The 25,603-nt window shown below is 38.6% G+C and overlaps 1 protein-coding gene across 1 annotated transcript in view; it reads right to left on the reverse strand.

The window, feature by feature from the left end:
- The window catches only part of CSMD1 (CUB and Sushi multiple domains 1), a 1,741,289-nt gene that overhangs the window by 474,437 nt on the left and 1,241,249 nt on the right, over positions 1–25,603 (reverse strand). Inside the window, exons 8-9 of the mRNA XM_060001344.1 lie at positions 21,526–21,613; positions 780–904 (exon numbers count right to left, since the gene is read on the reverse strand). Of these exons, the coding sequence (XP_059857327.1) occupies positions 780–904; positions 21,526–21,613 (213 nt within the window). The remainder of the gene's footprint in view (positions 1–779; positions 905–21,525; positions 21,614–25,603) is intronic.

Here is a 25,603-nt window from a genome sequence, read left to right on the forward strand (position 1 = left end):
ACTTTTTATTCCTTGTTCAACTTAGTACCTTTTTTCTTCTTCCTTTAAAACTACCAATTTGCATAAATTTTTTATGGCCAAAATGCAAACAAAACAAAATACCTAGTTTTTCTTTTAATTTTATTGATTCTTCCTTAGTAAAATAGCCAAAACAGTTTTCTGCTGGGATCACTATGGCTTCTATACTTCTGGTAGAATTCTTCACGTACTTCACAGAAGCAACAAATACATACTTTGGCCTCACTGAAGAAGATGGTGATAATGCAATATTTTGCTCTTCTATGTCCAAGATTAGTTTAATATGATTTAATAATAAAACGATGGCTTCAGATCATGTTAACAAACTCCCTTTATCACTGATACTATCAAAACCCAAGAACTCAACTTCACTACTATTGCAAAGTGAGAATTTTTAGATATGCAGGGACATGCATAAAGTTTTCCAAAGCATCTGGTTATGTAACATATTTTCATACATATGCAAACTGTGTATATAGATAGATAGATACCAAGTTATATCGAGTATGTGTGTGTGTTTGAATGATTAGATTTGCTCATGTATTTCCTGAAATTTAAAAACCACAAATATCTCTGGAAATGTTTGCCTGCTAAAAAATTTCAAAAAATATTTCTTGTTTACCTACATCACTATGAAAGCATAAATCATCACCACGTTTTGCTCTGCCTATACACAGTGCTTTGCACGTAAATCGTTCAGAAAAGCATGCCAAATCTGAGGAAAGAGAGAACCTGGGCAGACGCAATCATACAGGCCTTACCTCGGCAAATGGGCCGGTGGTCACTCCACGCAGCCAGAGTCTCCGTGACTCTCTGACACGTTATGCTCTTGGATCCCTGGAGCACGTAATTGTCCTCACAGGAGAACTGTACATTTGCACCAACCCTGAGCAATTACAAAACCAAAAACAACCCGAATTACTCATGGAAGACTTCTTAAAAAAAAATCATCACAGTGCTGCTACTGTGTTATGCCGTCAAAACGATATTAAACATTAAGTGATCCATTAGTAATTATTCACAGATACAACCCTCTAATGCAGCACAAGGCCTGGATTCAAATTTCCGTTCTGCCAACTTCTGCTAAATAAATATATGATCCTTAAGGTATCTTCTCTAAAATTAAGACAACGACAAAGGTGGCAGGACCATGTGTTGTGGATTAAGTAAGAAAATGCATGTGAAAGAAGTGAACCCTGGAAACAAAACAAAGTTGGATGTCATTCCACATGGATAAATATCTTACCAAAAAAAAGACCGAAAAAGCCTGGGTTAAGAAAATGTCTCAGTACACAGAAAGACAAGTGCTGTATGATTCCACTTATATGAGGTATCAAAAACAGTCAAATTTATAAAATCAAAGACTGGAATGGTGGTTGCCAGGGGATGGGGGGAAGAGGGGAAGGGAGGAAGGGGGGAAATGGGAAATTATTAATTCAAAGGTATAAAGTTTAAGTTAAGTAATATAAATAATTTCTAGAGATCTGCTATACATCATTGTACCTATAGTCAACAGTAATGTACACTTAAAAAATTTAAAGAGGGCTTCCCTGGTGGCGCAGTGGTTGAGAGTCCGCCTGCCGATGCAGGGGACACGGGTTTGTGCCCCGGTCCGGGAAGATCCCACGTGCTGCAGAGCGGCTGGGCCTGTGAGCCATGGCCGCTGAGCCTGCACGTCCGGAGCCTGTGCTCCGCAACGGGAGAGGCCACAACGTGAGAGGCCCGTGTACCGCAAAAAAAAAAAAAATTTTTAAGAGATACATCTCATGTTAAGTGTTATCATCATCATCATCAAACTTGCTTGCAATGAAAAACAAGGAAAAAAATGTCTCAGTAAAGAATTTATCATTGCAAACATTAATTATATTATATTCAGAGAGAGGTCAGTGCTATTATATTTCAGAAATACATCTTATAGGAAAAGAATAATTTGATTTACAAAAAAGCAATCCATCCAGCCTAGAGTTAGATGAAAAACTGCTTTGGCTCCCGAGCTGCCTCTGAAAACATGAAGCCCTAAGGTTGTAAGCAGTAACGAAACGTGATTGCAGAATCACAAACCAACAGGTGCATGAGAAGATGTGAGAGGCATACATCAGGTCTGAGCACACCCAATCACTTCCTTCTAAGCCTGTTGTCTGGCACTGAGTTGAGTGCAGCATTATTTTATTATCTGACAAGCCTATTGTTACAAGAGGAAATTCTACCTGTGTCTTCCATTTGACAAACCCTGACGTTGACGTTGACAAAAATGGGAAATGAAAGAGAGTCTTTGAGAGAAAATATGCATAGTTGCCCGTGTTATGTGTAAAGTTATTAATAGATAAAAGATAAGGAAAAAAATAAACAAATGCTTTCCTTCCCTGCTTATTGAAAAAGTCTAACCTGCAATATCACAGTGAACATTATTCCAGTAACATTATAGCAGCATTTCCCACACTTCTGTATAACACTCTCAGAGGATCATCACAGATGTCTATAAAAATCATGGAATCAATTTGAAAAATTCTGAATTAAACAAAATTAAGCATCTTTCTTTTCTAAAGGGGACTTTCAGTTTACTAAAATTTAATATGCAAAATGTGTTTCACCTACTTAAGAGAATGTAAAGTATGTAGAATTTTCCAAATTTATCTGGTCAGGAAGCCCTTTTGCACTAAGTATCCAGGGCAACTAGAATTCTATGAAAGTAACCTGCAACTTTACCAAATTCACTGATGAGCTCTAGTAGTTTTCTGGTGGTGTCTTTAGGATTTTCTATGTATAGTATCATGTCATCTGCAAACAGTGACAGTTTAACTTCTTTTCCAATTTGGATTCCTCTTATTTCTTTTTCTTCTCTGATTGCCATAGCTAGGACTTCCAAAACTATGTTGAATAAAAGTGGCAAGAGTGGACATCCTTGTCTTGTTCCTGATCTTACAGGAAATGCTTTCAGCTTTTCACTGTTTAGTATGATGTTAGCTGGAGGTTTGTCGTATATGTCCTTTATTATGTTGAGGTATGTTCCCTTTATGCCCACTTTCTGGAGAGTTTTTATCATAAATGAGTGTTGAAAATATTTGCAAATGATGTGACCAACAAGGGATTAGTCTCCAAAATTTACAAACAGCTCATGTGGCTTAATATCATCAAAACAAACAACCCAATCAAAAAATGGGCAGAAGCGCTAAATAGACATTTCTCCAAAGAAGACATACAGATGACCAAAAGGCACATGAAAAGATGTTCAACATCACAAATTACTAGAGAAATCCAAATCAAAACTACAATGAGGTATCACCTCACACCAGTCAAAATGGGTATCATCAAAAAATCCACAACAATAAATGCTGGAGAGGGTGTAGAGAGAAGGGAACCCTCCTACACTGTTGGTAGGAATGTAAATTGGTACAGCCACTATGGAGAACATTACGGAGGTTTCTTAAAAACTAAAAATAGAGCTACTATATGACTCCTGGGCATATATCAGGAGAAAAACATGGTCCGAAAAGATACATGCACTCCAATGTCCATTGCAGCACTGTTTACAATAGCCAAGACATGGAAGCAACCTAGATGTCCACTGACAGAGGAACGGATAAAGAGGATGTGGTACATACATACAATGAAGTATTACTCAGCCATTAAAAAGAAAGAATGCCATTTGCAGCAACATGGATTGTCATACTGAGTGAAGTCAGTCAGACAGAGAAAGAGAAATATCGTATGATATAGCTTATATGCAGATCTAAAAAGAAATGATACAAATGAACTTATTTACAAAACAGAAACAGACTCATGGACTTCGAGACTGAACTTACAGTTACCATGGGGGAAGGGTGGGGGAAGGGATGGTTAGGGAGGTGGGGACTGACATGTACACACTGCTGTATTTAACATGGATAACCAAACAAGGACCTTCTCTATATATAGCAAAGGGAACTCTGCTCAATGTTATGTGGCAGCCTGGATGGGAGGGGACTTTGGGGGAGAATGGACACGTGTATATATATGGCTGAGTCGCTTTGCCGTGCACCTGAAACTATCACAACATTGTTAATTGGCTATACTCCAATATAAAATAGAAAGTTAAAAAAAAAATTCTATGGAAGTAATTTTGAGAAACACTGTGTTATAAAGACATAATATGTATTATTTTTGAAAGGGAAAAGTGGAAAAACCAAAATGTAAACATAATTCTCATTTTCATTGTTAGTCATAGCAGTTATTTAAAACAGCTATACTTTTTAGACATATACATCATAATTTCATTGGCCTTTGGTCTTTGTTTAAATTTCCGGAACCACATTGAATAAATGAAGTAAATCTGAATATTTGGTTTGAAAACAACTATTATATCTCCGTGTTCTCTGTTCCAGGCCCCAATCTTCAGTTCTCTTTGTTTACCTAAATTTCAGTTTTCATACTTTTCATCATTCTTTCAATATATTTTTATTGAATATCCACTGTGTGCCACACTCTACTCCAGGTACTAAATATGCAGCAATTCATAAGACCGACGAAGTCCCAATCTCATGGAGATAACATTCTAGTTAAGGGAGGACAAAAAACCAAACAAACAAATCAAATGAGAAGAAAATGCAAGTGTTTTTAAGTACTGTGAACAAAATACACCAAATGATGTGATTAATAACGGGTTAGGGAGAGTCGGGATTTAAGAGTCCTTCAGAATTTTTTATGATCGTCTCAAACTAAGGTGCTAGTATGGCACATAATTTCTAGGCATGGTCAAACAGAAAGGAAGGAAAATGAGATTACTGCTTCCCTCTGGCAACCACCTACTTCAGTTACCAAAGCCTATCATTCATAGTTTTGATGGAGTGTACTCCATTCCAACAAAATGTCTATCTTTTTCATACATGCTGTTCATACATCCGATCAACTTCCTTTAGGTATTCTTAGTGAACTGTGTTAACTTTGACTACTCTATCTCATTTCTGGCAATATATTATAGATTTATCATCCAAAATTGGAGAAAATATGGGCAGTGTTGTTTTTTGGAAACCATGAGAAATATGAATGACTATATTATCTCATATATATTTGAATGAATACATTTCTACAAAAATGAGCAAAATATATAGCGATATAGAGAAGAAAAAAGCTTGATACAAAATTGTTACCCCAGATAACAGTTATCTATATAAGTATCTGAATCTGTATATCAGGAAAATTAGGCATAAAACTATTTTTAGCATGATAACAGAATCACAAGTACACTTTTGTTTCTATACTGCAATAATCGTAGTACTTCTGATTTTATTAAAAGTTAAATTTTTAAATATTTTAAAATCCTACTATTAGATTGCCCCATTTGCTCTCACTCATTGAGACAGAACTCTCTCACACCTAACAGAGTTCACACTCTCCTCAGATTTCCAGCAGACAAAAACTACAGAAGCCTCTTCTACTGCAGAAGGTAGAAGACTCTTCCTAATGTTCCATAATCACTGTAGTATATCACAGAAGATCTAGTCCAGAAATCTCCATCTGGGTTCTGGGGAAATCAGTCCTCAGTATGGACAGAGTCTGATATGGAACTCATTCCTTAATTTCTGTCCTGAAACCTTTTGACAAATGACTGGAAATAACAATTGATAAAATAGTGAGGCTTCTCTACTTTCAAAGCATTAAAATTATTAACAAGAGCAACCTCTTAGCTTGACGGCAGTTTGGAAAACAGAGCCACTGATGGGTAAACTCACTCCCAAGAGTGAAGATGAGGAGTAGTCTCTGCATTGAGATGAACAGGGTTGAGCTTGAAACGGATGATGATCCAACTTCTAATTTATTATTTCAAACTTTTGCTTTGGTTTTATCTAGCACTTGAATCAGTTCAATTTAAAATCCATGCACACTGTCAGCTTCAAATATATAATAAACTAAGCTTTTATTTATGATTTGATTTTATGATTACTATGTTTGAAGGCACATGTATAACATTAGGAAGTTTAATTTGGTTTTCTGGAAAGCACTCAGAAGAAAATAACAGAAAAAAAGAAATTAGTATCTTCCCATTGGCAATTAAATTTAGAACACCTAAGAATTATTTTGTCATACAATTTTGACAATTGTTAGTAGCTGGAAATTGTCAAAAATAACAGAAAACTGATTTTGTATAAGATCAAGATAAATTGTGTATTGATAATAAATATCCAAATGGCAAATTTTAAGTTAAATAGTTGAAGCAGAATAATTTGGTGTTTTAAATATAATAGAACAGAATAGAAAAAAACACACTTTTCACTTCTTCAGTGCTTAGCACTTCCAAAAGGCTTGTCATTCAAAGTCTGAATTATGAAGACATTCCATTTGTCACCATCTACTTGACTTTACCTATAGTTTGAAGAGACTTTCTAGGTGAATGAACTATTTCTAAATATGGGTTTCCTAGAGAATGGCTATTTGTGCATTTATTTAAGATTGGTAGTATAATTATTTCTAAAAAACCCCACACACAAAGTAACTTAAAGATTAAACTAGAATCCAAAATAGGATGTGGAATGATTTAGCTGTGATGTGTAACTATCCATTAATTCAGAGATAACTCTGACCTACCTGAGTGGCTAGATGGGCAGATCCCACCTGTTACCTCAATCCATGCTGGCTGGTGTTGATTGAATCTATTGAAGCAACTAGTTTCCCCATTTAGAATTTTCTAAGTGGATAAATAGATTGATAGATTGATATAGACGATACACAGATAAATATCTGTCTCTTGGTTAAAAAAATCCAGCTCAAACAACATACTTAAAGATTCATAAATACAAAAAACTAGATACTATTTTTAGGCATCAGGGGTAGGCATTTACACATTTTGCATCTGCAGCAAAAAGGAGAAACACATTATATTATACTGTTTTCACATTTAAGCAACAGAAAGCACAAAAATTAGAGCAAAAAACTTTCTTTAGAACTAAGTTGAAGTCAGGATTTGCTGTATTTCTCTTTGTAAAGTGAACACAAATGACATGGGGAAATTATATCTGGAACCACACTGTACCAAAGGTATAGATATCTTGCTTAACTATTTTTTTATGTATAAAAAGGCAACAACTGAAATTTTAATAAATTTTCAAAGATTTTGTGTGGGTCATCAAGAGAATTTAGAATCCCTGGAAACCCAAGACACAAAGGTCACCTAGGCTTCCTCACCAGATTTTTTTTTTTAACATCTTTATTGGAGTATAATCGCTTTACAGTGGTGTGTTAGTTTCTGCTTTATAACAAAGCGAATCAGCTATACATATACATATATCCCCATATCTCCTCCCTCTTGCTTAACTATTTTTTGAGAAGAACTGGAGCCATGTGGCAGGATAATATGTGAAGTGGTAAAGGGTGTGTGTGTGTGTGTGTGTGTGTGTGTGTGTGCACAGGCACAAGGGTTCACACCTGTGATTTTTCTCCTGTATTTTACTTACACCCTGAGGATGCTGATACTGGCACAGCACGAAGTAAAATTATAGGTGTCTAAATCCAGAAGTGTCCTCCAGGTGTGTGAAATATGTTTAAAGGAGCAGTGATAATACATTGCTCCCCATTCCTCATTCCTCACTATGAAACATAAAAGTAAAGCAGCAAAAAAAAAAAAAAAAAAAAAGTAAAGCAAAACACAAGGCCAAGCTGAGGCAGGTGTCAGGTGTCAGGGCTGTGGAATGCAGTGCCCTGTTATCCGCAGCACCCTGGACCAGGAAGCAAGTTGGGTGAGGCAGTGGAACAAGATAGGGCCCCGCCCAGGGCAGTGTGTGGGCTCCCAGGGCTAACACAGACCCGTTCCTCTTTCCCAGCTGTGACCCTATGGACAAGTCTGTGTCTAACGGCACAGCCTCTCTAAAGAAGAAAAGGCAGCATGGGAGCCTACGACTAGGAGGTGGAGCCCCTGGGCCCTCGAGTGACACAGCAAGTCGTCCCCAGGGTGCTCATGCCTCTTGAATGTTGGCTGTGGTTGGTGGAAAGGAAGCCCCAGACTCAGAAACACCTCCCCTCCAGGAAGAGGATGTGCGCCCGGCCAGGAGCCAGGACGATCAGGACAGGAATCCGAGGGGCAGGGATAAGGCGGGGAAGCCACGCCCACTCCCCACCATTGAAATGAGGGCCTTTCCGTAAGCCCTGGCATGACATCATCAGCAGAGGGGGAACGGGAAGTGAAGAGCTGACTAAACCTGATAGACTAAGAAATCACGGATTTCAAAAACTTTTAAGAGTAAATAAATACAATTTTCTGACTCAGACTAAATGGGGATATTGAAAAAGAAATTAATTACAGCCCCAGTACAAAGAAGATTACGTTTTGCACCTCTGAATTCATGGGCCTGTAATTAAACCGCTCACAAGCACTGAAGCTGACTCTGCAAACAATAATCACTCTTCTTAGCATATACAAGCCCCCCCACCCTCCCCATCTCTGCCGCTCCCTCCTCCTCCTTCTCCCTCCCTCTCTCATCTGTCTCTCTCTTCCTCTTCCTCCTTCTTACTTTTTTCTCATTAAAAAATATTTACTTCCCATAAATAAAATTAGTTATACAGGTAGCTTCCGGAAGTAGATGTTAAAGCTTCCAGAAAACTGTAGTAGGAAGAATTTGAAGGTATTTCTGTAACTTTGGAAGAAAAGAAATGACACTTGATACAAGAAAAGAAATGAGAAGAAAACTGTCAGGAACACTTCCAATGTTCTTCAACATCTTTAGTACATTTGGACTCAAGTCCTCCTTCTACAAATAAAATATCCCCACTGCCTTAAACAGTGCCTGGCATATCACAGGCACTCGAAAATACATGCTGAACAAGTGGAGAAAGACAAGTCACTTTCCTGGGGCTACATGTGTCAATCTGTCAGTAAAATGGGCCTGAGAAATAACGGTAGCAGAGAAATCCATCTACTCTTCATCCTCTTTACCGGCCTTTATTACAGCTCACCTGCATTGGTTCACAACTGGTTATGGTCAGGCTTTTAAGCACGAGGTGCCCTGCTAGTCATAAGGATGTACGAACTACTGGGGGCAGGAAATACTTCATCCAACAACCACTGGGCAATGAGGTAAAGAAATATAAATTACTATGGGAAAAATGATTCTGCCCTCAGTGAAAAGGTAAAACAATGACATTGCCAGAAACTGAAATTTGGGTTGGGTCTTAAAAGATTCATATAGTTTACTTACTTTTCTCAAAATGAGTATCTGTGTTCTAGAGTGAAACCCACCATAGAAAGCCCTGTTGGTGTCAAAGTTGGTGATCTTTTCAGGGAACTGCAAGTAGCCTGGTTTGTCCAGAACAGTATTTTCCAATTCCTGTTCCAAAGAGGGGCCCATTCCTTCCTGCTCCAGAGTTTTTCCCCTTTAGACTTGGGGATTTGGGGTCCTCTCCTGATTCACCCCTTCTCCTTTCCCTCTCTTTGAGGTACAGCTTAGCTCTTTTACTACTCCACAAAATGTTTCTTTTGAGAAATATTAACCTAAAGCCCAAAAGTAGGAAGGGTATGAGGCTTGGAAAAGGCCACCCAGAGAGGCAGTTCCCAGGAGCAAGGGTCCCTGAGGGGAAGCATCATGTTTCACTCACCTTGAAATCTCTCACAGCCTCCAGCAGAGTTTATTGCGCTTATGATATCCCTGAGATAGATGTTTGTAGAATGACTGCACAGGACAAACAGGAGACAAAGGCATGAATTCAGATCATCTCCTAAATGTGCAACCGGCCACCACAGTGCAAGGCTGCAGGGAGTAAATCCCAACAGCAGCATGTGAAACCCATCTCTGCAGCCACCTTGCAAGTGCGTGTCTGTTATTACATGCCTCTATTTCAAAAGAAGCTGTTTTAGATAACCTCACTGATTCTCTGACAAATGAGTCGTACTCCACTCGGGAAAGGAACTTTGATACTGAACCGTATGTTCTCCACTAATGGCAAGACTGGTCCTAATACATTCGATTGATTTCAGGCTACAAAGACGGTCCAAGTAAACTGGCCCTTCACTCCTAAGACGTCGTCAGATTGTACAGTTTGCACAGCCTTCCAGACAATGGCATCACCAGAGAGATGCATGTGCAGCTGCTGTGAATATCGCAATGCCTATTACCCCCCTTTTGATTTTCACACATAATGTGTCTTTTCTGGGTCATTTTTTCTTCTTATAGTGGCAATTTTTAGACTCATCTCCTCAAGCCTGAAGGCAATTTAGTACCACTAAGAATGCATTAGATGGATCTCTTTAGCCTAAGGAAATAATCTAATATTTCATAGGATTTTTAGATATTGTACTTTAATAACAGCACAACAAAGACCCCTAACCGCGATCAGAATACAAGCAACATTAACGCCGTGAATGGGGCTTCAAATGACCAGCAATCTTCAGACTCTGAGAGCTCTCAGATGTGCAGCATTTAGAAGAATGTGTGAATTTTCCCACGAGGAAATTTAATTTGCATCTTCTGAGTATACCATAAGTTCATGGGGATCCACTATTTAGCAAAACAAGAGGGGTGTTTTTGTCTGGCCAAGTAGAAATATTAAATCCTCAGATTCACACCCACCCATTCATACAGAGGCAGAAGCCACTACTGCACTATTTCTGGAAGGAACAGGTGGGCAGGGAGAGGGGATTCAAGTAAGCCTGGACCCGCATCAAGGCTCTAGAAGAAGCTGATCCAGCACTCCCTTCTCCCATCTCAGTTCATCTCTCTGTGGCCCCTCAGCCCCTGCCTGACAATCTCCTGATGCCCTGGGAACAGTGGCCTCTACACCTTTCTTTCACTTGACATTTGGAAGCCAAAGAGGACCCCGCAGACTCTGGGCCTTGAGCTGTTTTATGGGCTGTTCTCTTTCCTCTGCAGGTCCAGTGAGAGAGCCTGGGAGCTTCTCAGATGGAGGGAGGGGAGAGCGCCTGCAGCCTGTGGACAGCTCCAGCCTCTGCCAGGAGGGCGAGCAGGGCTGGAGGGCAGGACACACCAGCAACGACTATTTGTTTTCTATGGTGAACAGGCCCGGGGAGTGGCGGGAGTGGCAGGGGCTAGCCAGGCAGGGAGGGAAACAGTAGCATTAACCACGTGCTCGTGACAGGCATTCATCCAGGGCCCCGGGATGAGTCATCACTGGAGGTGCCTCAACCCCACTTTGAGAAAAACAAGACTCAGAGGGTCAACTGCTCCAGATCATGCAATACATGGATTCAAACTGTCTTTTTTTCTTACTCTGAAACTTATCTCCTATACTTGTGATTGAGCAGAAAACAACTGCAAATACAGAGAGGCTGCACAGCAACGATTTTCCTCTAGGCTTGTATCTACTCTGTGCAAAGCCTTCCAATATTCTGAATCATCCTGCCCTCCTTGTTACAACAAAGTGATGGACTGACAATGGAAAGATCCAGGACAGACAAGGCAACCCGAGCCAGGGCTGGTGCGTGTGTAGCAGGTGCTGGACACACGGGGTGCTCCAGGCTTGCACGCGCCCTCCCCGTCTCCCCGTCTGGGCCTTGTTCTGCCCCTGTGGCCATGCAGCCACATCCCAGGTGCTGCTGCTGACCACAGCCATGGGTCTGGGGGCTCCTGACAGAAAGGAGCCCCCTCACCCAGGTGCTGGCTGGGCAGAGCATGCCAGTGCTCTGGGTTCCATAGCAGCTGCCTGGAAACGTGGTGACTATGGCCCTGCAATATGGAGACACTCTGGGGACATTCCTGCCCAGTGGGAAACAGCGCTGGAGGGGTTGCAGTGAACAGCGAGGCCCCAGCAGTGCCCCCAGGCTGTTAAGGCACCTGTGAGACTGAGCCAGCCGGCTGGTTACTAAGTGTGAACGGCTTCCCTCCTATTCGCCATCCCTACCTTCTGGGCTTAGTGCCATTTCCCTCCCTCCTGCTTCCCTGGGATTGAACTGCCCCAACACTTCTTACCTTGGGCTGATTTCTAGGGAATTCCAAATAAAGTGGGGAACCTGAGTCGATGATCAGCCTCCAGCCAAGCCCCAAGACCTAGAGAAAGTATTCGCACCTGGTAGGCCAGATGTTTAAATCGCTGTCAGTAAAACACAGCTCAGCTAGAACAGGAGCCTGTGTTCTTCCTGATTTCTCCTCTTCTCCTCTCATGCTCCTCAAAGCCCTAAATACACCTTCTCTGTTTCTCAGCATACCTCCTCTCTCTATCATCTGCCCCACTTCAACCCAATATGGAAATGTCTTCTTATTACAATTTCTTCTCCTCCGTCTCACATTAATACTGGGTCATTCCCAGAAATGATGTCTCATATTACCTAACACATTTAGCACTGTAAGTAGGACCAAGCCAATCTGAGAAAAGGGCAGATGAGGGATCCTGGGAAAAGCAGAAAAGGTGTCTCGGGGCAGGTGAGGCTAAAATCACACCAAGCCGTGTAGGTGGATAGAATCAAACCGTAAACACCACCTGCACAGCTGGATGTGCCTCGCTTCCTCTCATACCATTTTCTCTGTGCAGCTATGCGTTTGTTGGTTGGCGTGTTTGCTTTAACCTCCTTTCGTTTAGACTCAGCCCTTAATGTTTATTTTCACCTCTACGGAAGAGAGGCAGGAAGGGTTCTTCCACCTCAGGGTCTCTGCATGTGCTTCCGTCTGCCTGGACTGCCCCCACCCCCCTATTTTGCATGGTGGGATGGGGGCAGTCCTTCTCATCTTTTGAGCTCAGCTCTGAAGTTATCTCCCCAGAGCCTTTCCCTGCTATTCTGTCTACAACAGAGGAATCCCTTTCCTGATCCTTCTTTGTTTCTCCTTTTATCTCAGGAGCACGTCACAGTTCTAAGGGCTCGGCTCATTTTGCTTAAGGAAACCAATGAATTAGTAAATACAAGGATGGGTTCCTCAATCTCCCTACCCATGGCCCCAGGTAGTGATCTGCGTTTTCTCTTCCCCTCTTCCTTTGGGAACAAAGACTACAAGCAGAGAAGCACAGCTGTGTGGCTGCCCTCACTTACTGCCGTGCTCCATCAATGCCCTGGACCCAGCCCTCCCAGCATGTGCCCTGCTGCTCTCTACAAGGTGGTCCTTCCCACTGGCCCAAGAATCTCCTGCTCCTTTTCTCTTGTCTGTTATCCAAGTCTGCTCTGAGCAAGATCTGATGAACTGTCCCTACACCAGACTATGCAATGGGACCCGATGGTGATGCCTTGCCCTCCCAGAGGGAGTCCACTTCATCAGAGCAAGAAGTTGCAAAGCAAAGTCTTGGTCCCTAGGATCCCTCCACAGCAAAGTCGCGGGAGCTCCACCCTGAGGGCACCCTCTCTGCTTCCCACAAAGGGCAGTGTTGGTTCTAGTTCTTACTGAACTCTTAACAGAAGTCTGCTCTGTAAAGAGAGCTGAGGAATTAATTTGAAAACACACATAAAAAACTGCAGATGGCATCAGTAGGCTAAGAACTGACAAATCCTCATTTCCTCATCTTCCCACATGCCTGCCACCTGACTTTCTCCCCCCCAACTTTTACAAATAGGAAGATTAGGGAGCCCTCCGGGTGGAATTTAGGAAGGTGGTGCAAAAAGAATGCAACTGACAGGTAAAGGGCGCAGACTGGTTTTATCAATATACTGACCTTAGTCAAATCCAAAAACTACCTAACGAATTACCCTCTCTACTAACTAGTTAGCTACCATAGAATATAAATAAGGAAACATAGAAAGTCTCTAAACCAGCAATTCTCAGCAAGGGTCAAGTGCATCAGAACTGAAAGGGAGACTCATAGAAGTTGTGTAAAATCTTATTAGACTACGGCAAAAACATGACCAAGAGACACAGAGCTTTATAGCTCTGACGGACCACAGAAATCATCATCATCTATTTCTGCCCATTCTTTTACAGATGAGGAAGCCAAGAAACAGAGAAACAAACTGTGTTAAAGAAGGTCATTTTAAAGAGTGTTAATATTTAAAGGATCCCTAAAATCCCATTTCTGATGGTCATGATAATATGGGTTATTGAAAAAAATCAACTATTGCATTTTGAAATTAAGAAATTGATGTATGCTTCAATATCAATGAACAATTCTCCCAGACAGCTATTTAAATGGATATTATATTTTGACAAAAATTAATTTACTATTACAGATACTTTAAAGACTGGGAGAGAGAGGAAGAATATTCCATGAATTGTACTCGGTGGATTCTTTATCAGAAACAGCTTTAGCCACATAAATGAGATCTGAAACATTCCCAGTGTGCCCTTTTTCAAAGGGACGTAAAGGTTTCAAATAGTGTGAACAGAAAAATACTGGTTGTGGTATTTCATTAAGTAGTTCTTAAAAATACAGTCAATGCTCCTTGAAAGAGCAGTAGTCACTGGCAAATATCTTTGCTAGACTACTTCAGTTTCCTAGTAATAGTGAAAGTGAAGTGCTTGCATTCAGTAAAAGGCATAGAAAAGCGTTATGTTCCTTAAATATTTTTCAAATTCTAAAAACACTTTGGAGCCTGTCAGGGGACTTTGGTGCTGAAAATCCAAATGCAGGGTGTTAGGAAAGGTCTACACTCACCAACCTGTTTTATTGATATGGAGACCCTAGCAGGGATGTTCTGTCGCCCTCACCTTGTTTTTTCCACTTGTGCAGGTGAGTAAAGAAATCATTTACAGACCCAACCCTGCATCCAGAAATAAGCTAATGCTTGGGTTCCAAAAAATAAAAGACAGTTAGTTCTTTGACTGTTCCCCTGGGAACACTGAGTGCAAAGGGATTATGTCATAGGAGGTGAATCTTTTCCAACAGGAAACTAGCTTGAGCGTTTTTAAAATTTCCTGTTGCTCCCATTATAGTTCCCAAATTTTGCTTATTAACAAAATATGGACTTAATTCGAACTTTAAAACATTTTTAACTTGTTTATTTATTTATTATTTATTTCATTTAACTTGTTTCATTTATTTTTTTCTAGCTCTGTTGAGATATAATTGAGATATAATTGACTTATAACATTGTCTAAATTTAAGGTATATAGTATGATGATTTGATACATGTATATATTGTGAAATAATCACTATAATAATGTTATATATAATAATGTTAGCTAATGTATCCATCACCTCACATAGTTACCATTTTTTTGTATGCGGTGAGAAGTTTTAAGATCTACCCTCTCACAACTGTCAAGTATACAATAAAACATTGCTACGTATCATCACCATGCCATATGCTAGACCCCAAAACTTGGTTCCTTTTATTAGTAAACTGATTATTTCTTTATTTGATGGGGAAAAAATCAGGCTAAATAATACAATAATCTCTTAATAACAGTAATAATGAAATCTATATTTTCCTCCTGTTATTATGATTAGCAATGATGTACACAAACTATCTAGCAAATAGTAGGGATTCAGTGCCTAATACAGAATAAAGAAAAAACTAGTAGCTTATTTCTCTGTAATAATTATATTCCTGAAAATTTACCTGTAAATCAAAATTTTGCGTATCAAAACAACACTTACCATTGCCTTACAATATGTAAATATACATGCATTTCTTATATAAAATAGAAGGAAATGACTTAAGAAATATTTACTGAACACTCGCTATGAGCTGAGAACTACGCTGGGCACTGGGAATGAAACAATGAACAGAACCAAGTCCACTCCTTACAGAGCTTACATGCCTGTGGGAGAAAGAGCATAAACCTGTGTTATGTGTAGTGAGTTAACACTGTAAACACAGGCAGGTATAGTATCTTGGGTCCTGCTCAGTGCTGGGAAGCAAAAGTAAAGCAAGGAAAGCATAGAGGGAGTGAGGGGTGTGAATGAAAAGTGTGTTTCAGAGACTATGTTCAGGAAGAGGCACTGGCGCCAAGACTGGAAGGAAGGGAAGGCTGGATCATTATAAGATCTGGGTCATCCACGATCAGCATTTAGTAAAATATCTCTTATGCTATTATTATATATTGTGAGGATGGACAGTATCAACACATCATGGAAAACATAAATAAATAGAATCATAGAAATAAAGAGCTAAAGGGGAGAACTGATATTAATCAGTTCTAATATCAGAATTTCAATTGATACATCTGCTCCAACTTTAAAGTATAATTCAATTTTTCCATTATAGCAAGTGGAAAAAAATAGAAATCAAGAAAAACATTCCAACAAGCCAAGAAAGCAGGTGTATGTACATGATGGAGGGAAGGAGAGCCCCCTCCCCACCCAGATACCTCTCCACCATTCTCCCCATCCACGGAGAAGACTATGTTCTCTCACTGACACCCTGAACGTAGCAACAATAAAGCCTTCAGTAGCTTACAATTTACCCGTGTTTCCCTCATTCCTCCATCATTTAAAAAATAATTCAATGAAAGAACTTAAAATCAATTCTTAAGGAAAATAACACCATACTTATTTCTTGGTTTATACACAATCTCTAAGTACAGTTCTTAAATATTTTCATGTAAGAAGAGGCAGGTAGCTCTGTTGTCACTGAGACTGAACTACAACAGAGAAGTAATAAAACGCACCACAGCAATATTTTAATAGATGTACATAATAAAATCATCATTGTGTCACAAGAAAAAGAACACAGTTGAAGGTGGGAATTAGCAGAAATGAGCATCAGTTTATCAAGAGACTTGGGTTATAGATTTTTTTCTGTTTCTCACTGATTGTGTAGTTTTCCATTATGTACCTCAGTTTCTCCTTCCACCTGGCACCTCTTAACTTCATAAAGTGTATTATGCAAGATGCCTTGGGGAAAAAAGGGGGTCTAAGACATAGCAACAAAAGTTATTAACTTGAATGGTGATATACAAATGTCAATAATATAAGTTAAATATTTAGTTATGAAGTCGTAACTATCACTCTTTCAACTCCCAAATTCCATTTTGAGCACAGGTCATGTTTTAAGAAAATGTCATTGATCTATTCTCTGACCAAGGGTGTTAAAACTTAATTGGTTTAGCGGAGTACTAATGAGGCTATGATGGTACATCCCTAGGGATAGGCTTGTTAGCTTCAATTTAATGCAATTCAACAAAAAAATAGTGTCTACCCTGTGGTGGGCACAGTAATGAGAAATAAAATAAATAATCCTTCCTCTTTCCTTCAGGACCTCATGATCTAACATGACAGAAACACACATCTAACATAAATATATGTTTCTATCATTCTAAGATGAGTCTAAGATGATAGAAACATAAATGGGTGTCACAAACACAAAAGTGCTGGGAAAAGTTGAAATAATGGGATGAAGCAAGGCAGGAATGTCCTGCAAATAGAAGCCACCTGTGCAGGTGGAGAAGGGCAGAGAAGACTGGGATACACAGCACCTAATAAAAATAAATCCTAGGGAGGACCATGGAGCATCTGCCAGTACTTCCCAAGTTGGCCTCTCCAGGCTGCTCATCTGTTCTGTACTAGCCTGCCCTACACTACTTGTGTCTCTGAGAACAACCATCATGAGAACAACTGAGAATAACCATCATGGGTGGTGTAGGTGGGGCAGGAAGGAAAACCATCCTTGGTGAAGAATGTGACTGGGGATGGAAAGCAGGAAGACAGACCCTGAGGGTACAGTGGCTAGTCTGAAGAGGAGGGAGTTTTAGGATAGGTACTGCAGCTCATCTAAGTCTAGGGTTGCTGCTAAATGGGGTTTGGCTATGAAGGTTACTGAGGGAAGTTCATATGAAAGAAAAGGAGAGACATCGGGAGGTCCCTATTACATATCACATACGATAAAAGATTTTAATGATATATCTTAGGATTCTAAATGTACATAAAGAATCTGTAACATGTGAATGTATGTAGTGTTTATATAAATATATAATATTTATCTAATATATATGAAGAAAAGTGTAAGGTCTCGCAGTGAGTAGCATGGCTGCTGCTAGCCAATCAGAATGAGACACCCCTCTCAGTAATCAGTTAGGACAAGTTATCCCTCGTGCTGAGGAGAGGCAACCCCAGGCTGAAAGGCATGGCTTTGAACACTGGGCCTCAAGGTCGGATTTCAACCGTATCTTGACTCCTCACTTGGCTGCTTTGTGATGTCCACACAGCACACCTCTCTCCAGGGGTCCTGCATGATAGGTGTGAAACCATTTAATCATTGTCATTTTCCTTATTACAAACCACTAAAGTCAAACCTTATTATAAAGTTTGAGGTCAATAAGATCCAGTTTCAAATCTCAGCTCTAACCATGATTGGATACCTTATTATGTTGAAATTCTGAATTTCAACAGCTGTATTTGCAAAATGGGAATAATTATATCTGCCTGTACATAGGCTACATATCCTACTAGCATAGGAAACAGATGAATAATAAATGCCAGTATCCATCCATAAACTCTCCATCTCTACTCCAGCTCCATCCCTTATATATTTGTATTTGAATTGCTCCATCAATCTATTCATTAATATTCAGTTCTAATGAATACACTCTGTCTTTAAGAGAGCAACTGATGGTGAAGAAAATTGTCAGAAAATTGTCCATGGATTGATCTAAATTCAAATAAGAAAGCTTTGTATTTTAGGCTTCATTTATTTAGAATTCTTTATAGATAATACTGGAATGAATATTTAGATTTTCTAGGGAAAACAAAAGATTTCCAAAGAAACAAGAATAATAGTATAAATAAAATCAGATAAGGAATATTTTACCAACCTAATAAAGTATACTCTTTTCAAACAAAAACTGCCCCAAATTACACATAATTACAGTGCTAACTACAAATGAATTCCATCCACTCATCTTGACAATGTTGGTTATTAGTTTGGATTATATGTTAGTCATTCATTTTGATTATAAGAATTTAGAAAGAACTGAATTGCCTTTCATTAAAACCAGTCTCAAAAAGACTTTAAACAGTTAAGAACATCCCCTTTCTCCGTTTAAAACATGAACGTTTACAGTGAGCTTATCATATGCTAGGCACATCCACATGTCATTTCAACTAATGGGCCTAAGATACCTTTCCATAATGATGAAAATCAGAATGCTCTCCTGCTAAGATCACGAATAAGTCAAGAATGTCTCACCAATTCTATTCAACCTTGTAATATAGGTCCTAGACAGTTCCTCCAGGAAAGAAAAATAAATAAAATACATTCAGATTGAAAAGAAAAAATAAAACTGTCTTTATTTGCAGTTGACAGGATCATCTAGGAAGAAAGTCCTATGAAAAAAAAGTTGTAGGAACTATAAAAAAAGTTCCTAAAACTAGCTTATCACAGTTCTGTATATATACATATAGGTATACACACACTGTACACTCATAGATGGCAAAATAATAATATTTACATTTTAATGTGATTTTATAGAAAATTTGATCTTTATATTATTCAATTGCCATAAACTTGGAGACATGTAAACAGCATAGAGATTCCCCAGAAAACTAAGAAAGTGAAAGATTGAAAGTCTCAGCTGAGATACTCTGTCCCTTTCTTGACTCGTCATGCACACACCCAGCTGGCTTTCCCCCCAGACACATCAACACAGCCCCAATGGCCAATGCTTATCCTGAGTTAAACAGCTGCAGGAATAAGGCTGTTATAAGAATGAGATAAAGGCCAGCATATTCACCTCAGATACTAATAAAATCCTCTTTTCTTGCCCTCGTGCTAAACAGATACTGGCCCTGAATGTTTCTGAATTCCTTGCTAACTTTTGAAGATTAAACAGTTTCTCTGGCTCTCTTTACCATACGATGCAATTTGAACAGTTTGCACAGTCAGACAAAATTTAATTTGCTTTGTTTTAAAACAGAGCTCTGCCACATAGACCAAGGAGGTTTCTGAGTTTCAGGGATGACAGAGTGCTGGATGGGCAATCTCCTCATACACAAGTGCCTTTGACAAACACCCTTTGAGTTCCTTTGCACCAGGCACTATTCCAGTCACTGATGAGGCAGAGACAATAAGATACTATCCCTGTCCTGCAGAAGCTTAAGTTGGGTGGAAGAAATGGATGTGCAAAATGCATAATGCAGAGTCACTGCTGTAACTCTAATGGAGGGATATGTAAGGCTTTTGGGAAGCAAGGTTTGAAGAACACTTTCTGGTAGGAGCTGACTTTTGAGATAAGAAAGGAATACACAGGACAGAAAGCTCCACGGGTTCTAGCCAAGAATGTGTAAATTTCATCTATTTGCATCATTTTAAAGGAGATCAAATTCTTGAATGCCTTCAACTGACAGCTACTTTACATTTGAAATCAGCAGTTTTCTTTCTTAGCTGACCACCACACCCACTGGACACAACAAACCCCCTGGGGTGCTAATAACTACTCATAATCACTCTTGCCCTGGGGAACTTCCTTGACCTGAATGGAGGAAGCCAATGATGAAAGGCAAGGGTGGTGGGTCTAAAATGTAAACTATTTGTTCCCTGAAATTCCCCATAGATTGAGACTGAAGCTAATCTCCAGTTAAAATCAACTTCCTGCTCAGCTTTCTACTCTGATTCTACCCTTTGTTCCCCATAACCAGAGGTCACTTTTCCGAAAACCACTTGAATAAGAGTCCCCATCTCAGGCTCTGCTCCAAAGGAACTTCAACTAAGATACTAACACCTTAATGTACACTCAAAGTTTGTGATATTTAAACTGCAAACATTCCAATTGTCTATTCCATTTGCAACATGACAGACACTACTATGAAGTCAAAAGTATTTCAGTAGCACAGCTATACACTTTTGTTTCCTTTCCATGTAAAAAAATTATATATCATTTTACCTACTTCATTACAGCCACCCTACAGATAATTTCATTATTTTTCTATCCTTTAAAAAAAAACACTGCTACTCCAATTTCACTGAGTAACATTTCTTCTTCCTTCTCTAATAGTATCACTACCTTCTTTCAATTTTCAGCTCACTTTAGTAGGCTAAACTCTACAAACATCTTTTCTTGTTTCTTTCTCAAAAATAGTGAGATTATAAGAAAGAAAAACATATTTCTTGCTCCCCTTTACTCTTTGATTTTGCAGCTTACTCCTAATACTAGTATCCATCTTGTAAGTTGGAAAATGTTCAATTTCTTGAACTAACTGAAAGGAATGCAAAAATCTAGAAAAAAAATCACTATTATAATCACTACTACATTCATAATGTAACAACTATAAAGCATTCTCTAGTAATCATAATCTAGTAAAATGAATCATAACATCTTCTGTCATAAATTGCATTGACTGCCACTCACCTTCATTATTATAAAAGTTTATTTAATGAAATAATTATGAGGCTATAGTTAAATTTTTGTAACATCTATTTTTTAAAACACTAACAAAAATGCATTCGAATATGGGAAGGTAGCAAATTAAAAACAGAATAAAACCCCTGGAGACGAATTTTGATCATATCCATATAGAGTTAAATTTTTAATAATGGCTTATATACTGAAAGGTACAAACTCTGGAGTAACTGGAATTTTTCAGCACAATATGTTTTAGAATTCTACAGATATTATAGATGCATAAAAACTGAGAAATTGTATCTTTAAATCAAAAGGAAAAAGAATTAAAACTACAAGATGAAATTATATATGTGTTAGAAAATAACATGTTATTGTTATTGTTATCTCCTACCTGAAGTCCGAACCTGTTCTTCTGCCGTTTTCTGGAATCCCAGGATCTGGACACATGTCAGAGACCAAAGCAACACCTCCCTGAGTTACTGTAATAGAAAGAAACATTATTACATTTTCATGTAGCTGTTCAGAAAATATCCAGATAATAAATTTACATTAGGTAGATTTGTTTCTTAAATGCTGATGCCTTAACATGTGATTTCTTTAAGAATTAAGATAATTTAGCTAGATTAAGATAAACCTATTCTTATTCCTGAAAAACAGACTTCTTACCCAGGATGCCAACAGCCTTTGGTTGAAACTCTTTCCTCTACTAAAGAAGTCTAAATTTAATTTTAAAACATTTTCTCATTATGATCACCTTTATGACACGTTACAATTAATAGCATGATGGGAAAAAAGAGCACCATGCCATAAATACCGTAGCTTATATAGAAGAAAGCTTTCATTCATTCCCATGGTGAAATGGAGACGTTAATTATCTATTAAGATCTATACAAGAACCTGCTGTATAAAAAAAATATATATATATAAATAAAACTCAAAAATTCAAAAGAAAAGATCTATACAAGAGATATTTTAAATAAAATTACCTATTATATTTTAAACCTCAAGCATGCTTATCATTGAAGTAAAAAAAGTAATGGTCTTCTTGTGCAGATGTGATTTTTTTTTTTGAATCTGTTTTATAAAGAGCCTTCCCACCTGCTGGGATGTTGCACAGTCATAATAGTTTTTAAAGGATTCATTTGCTTGTTAGAGTGGCTGCTACTCCAATAACTATCCCACTCTATCTAATTCGTGTAATCCAAACAAGGCAATTCCCTCTTTCTTTCCAGAAATTTGTTCAACGGTGGTTGTGACTCAATTCAGTTCAATGATGCTTGAGAGGAAGCCAGCAGGAGTGTTTCTGGGGAGACGTTCCTGTTAGCTCATAGAGATCATCTCTTTTTCACTCTGGACCTTACCATGTTTGAATTTCAAATGTGTAACTGTTGGTACCATCTTGCTACAGTTCAAAGATGGAGGCAACAGCATGAATAGAAGAGACTGAGCAAGAACCAGGGCCCCTGATATCATAGTTGAGACAGAAACATTGACCAACTCAGAAACCTACACTAGCTCTGAATATCCTGTTGGATGATTCATATATTTCCTACAATTCAAACTCATTTGAATACATGATTTTATTATTTGCACCTGAAAAGCATTCTTACAAATATAAATATGTTCACATATATTTTGAATAATACCATAAGAAGGAAAAAAGAGTCTGGGTAGAGAAATCCTTAAGCATTTAATTAAAACTATGCATAAAAAATGCACTAATAATTATAGCAAGATTTAGTTTTTATTGCTAAATTAGGATGAAACTGTGATATGGATATAACCCTTCATTAAATACCAATCTTACCACAATATAAAATTTTCTTTCCTAAGTATTTAATGTTCTCAATTGAAAAAAATAATCCAGCAAGTTCGGCAGTGAAATGAGAAGATGGTGGAATAGAAGCTCCAGGCCTCCTTCCCCCATTGAAACATCAGATAAATAACTACGGCCAAATAACTTTGTAGGAACCCTGAAAACTAATCAAAGATCTACAGCAACTGGCAAATGTCCAATGAAGAAAAAGCCACGTTCATAATAGTGGTAAATTTCAGGGAATTTTTACATGCTTCTGTCCCACACCTTCCCTGACATGGCACTGGTGAGAGGAAGGGGCCCATTTCCTGGTTCCCTACCAGAGAAGGAGGACCAAAGAGGAACTTGTTTACAGTGTTCTGGCCTGTCTGTGAGCCCAGTGTTGAAGGACTAGTTCCTGCCTTGCCTGAGTCAGGCATAGGCTGGGGAATGGCAGCTGGAGGCCAATAAGACAACAGTGGACACTTGGCTATAAAAACTACGTGGGGACTGCAGAAAAGCAGGCAGGTGTGGGCAAGAGATACAGGCAGAGCAATACTGCAGAACACAAAAGACCCTGAGAAGAGGCTCCAATGAGGCTCTTTGGGGAATCAGGATATTTTAAAGCAGCTGGGGGAGAAACACACAAACATATACCCAGACCCAGACAGAACATGTGAGCAGTTAAGACCTGAGAAGACCTTAACTTCTTCACCACAGGCTGATCTCGAGGCTCAGTGGCCCACTCATTTGTGGAAGTCTCCCATACCACTCTGCAAGACTGGGAAAGGTGGCTCTTTCTTTGAAATGCCAACTTTTTAACAAACATCACAAGGCATGCAATAATATATGGGAACATGGCCTATTCAAAGAAACAAAATTAATCCTGGCACTAGTCCCTGAAGATATACACAAATTGGACTTATTAGACAAAGATTTTTTAAAAACTATCTTAAATATGAATCTGAGTAAATAATGGTTGTACACCTCTCAAATTTCAGAAAAGACATAGATATACACTTCCAGGGAGCTCAATAAACTCCAAGTAGAAAAAACTCAGAGACTCACAGTGAGACACATAATCAAACTACCAAAAGACAAGGAAAGAATGTTGAAAGCAGAAGGAGAAAAGCAACTCATCACAAACAAGAGATCCTCAATAAAACTATCAGTTGATTTCTCAGCAGAAATCTTTTAGGCCAGAAGGCAGTGGGGTGATACGCTTAAGTGCTGAAAGAAACAACACCGTCAACCAAGAATTCTATAGCCAGCAAAACTGTCTTTCAAAAATGAGAGAAACATTAAAACATTCCCAGAAAAACAAAAGCTGAGGAGTGAATTACTACTAGACTTGCCCTATTAAAAAATTCTAAAAGGAGTCCATTTTCAACTTGAAATGAAGGGGCACTGGACAATAATTCAAAGCCACATAAAAATACAAAGTTCTTTGGTAAAGGCAAATATGGGAAAAAAGTAAAAAAAACCAAACTGTTATTGTAATTTTGATTTACAGCTCCACTTCTTAATTTTTATAGGATTTAAAAGAAAAATACATAAAATAATTACAAATCTATGTTAATAGGTACACAATACAGAGAACATAATTGTGACAAATAGCAGTTGGAAAAAACTGTAAAGGAGTAGATTTTTGTGTGTGATTAAGGTTAAGTTGGTATCAATTTAAGACACACTGTCATAAATTTAGGATCTTATGTGTAATCTTCATGGTCACAACAAAGAAAATATGTATAGAATAAACACCAAAGGAAATGAGAGGGAGTCACGTGTCTCTATAAAAAATTAACTGTCAGCCATAAAAAGGAATGAAATTGTGCCATTTGCAGAGACATGGATGGACCTAGAGACTGTCATACAGCATGAGGTAAGTCAGAAAGAAAAAGAAATATCATATATTAACGCACATATGTGGAATCTAGAAAAATGGTACAGATGATGTTATTTCCAAAGCAGAAATAGAGACACAGATGTAGAGAACAGACATATGGATGCCAAGAGGGAAGGTGGGGGTGGGATGAATTGGGAGATTGGGATTGACATACATACACTAATATGTACAAGACAGGTAACTAATAAGAACCTACTGTATAGCACAGGGAACTCTACTCGGTGCTCTGTGGTGACCTAAGTGGGAAGGAAATCCAAAAAAAGGTGATATATGTATATGTATGGCTGATTCACTTTGCTGTACAGTAGAAACTAACACAACTGTGTAAAGCAACTATACTCCAATTAAAAAAAAATAGCTGAATGCAAAGATAGATAGTAATGACCTACCACCAAATCAACTGCCATCAGTCTGATATTTCTACTGCTTTTTTCTCCAACTCCATAGTTTCACAGTCTGTATCATGTGCTAGGGCAGGTTTCTCAACCTGCACTCAGCGGTCTACTAAAAGGTCTCTAAAATTTATTTTCTAAAAAGATTCTAGTTTTAATAAAAGTTCAAACCCCAATGCAGAATCTTACTTCCACCGTATTTTTTCTACCCCCATCAATTATGTGACTCCCACATTCCCCCAAGCAAAACAGTCATTGCTGTGTCAAATGAAGCCATTTTCTTCAAGCTGAATGGCCATCACTGTTTCTATCAGACGTAGCCCACACTAGTGTGGTTCTCACTACACTATTTTAGAGTACCAAGCTGGTCTAAAAA

This window comes from Delphinus delphis, chromosome 21, assembly GCF_949987515.2.
Source record: "Delphinus delphis chromosome 21, mDelDel1.2, whole genome shotgun sequence".
Classification (NCBI taxonomy): Eukaryota; Metazoa; Chordata; class Mammalia; order Artiodactyla; family Delphinidae; genus Delphinus; species Delphinus delphis.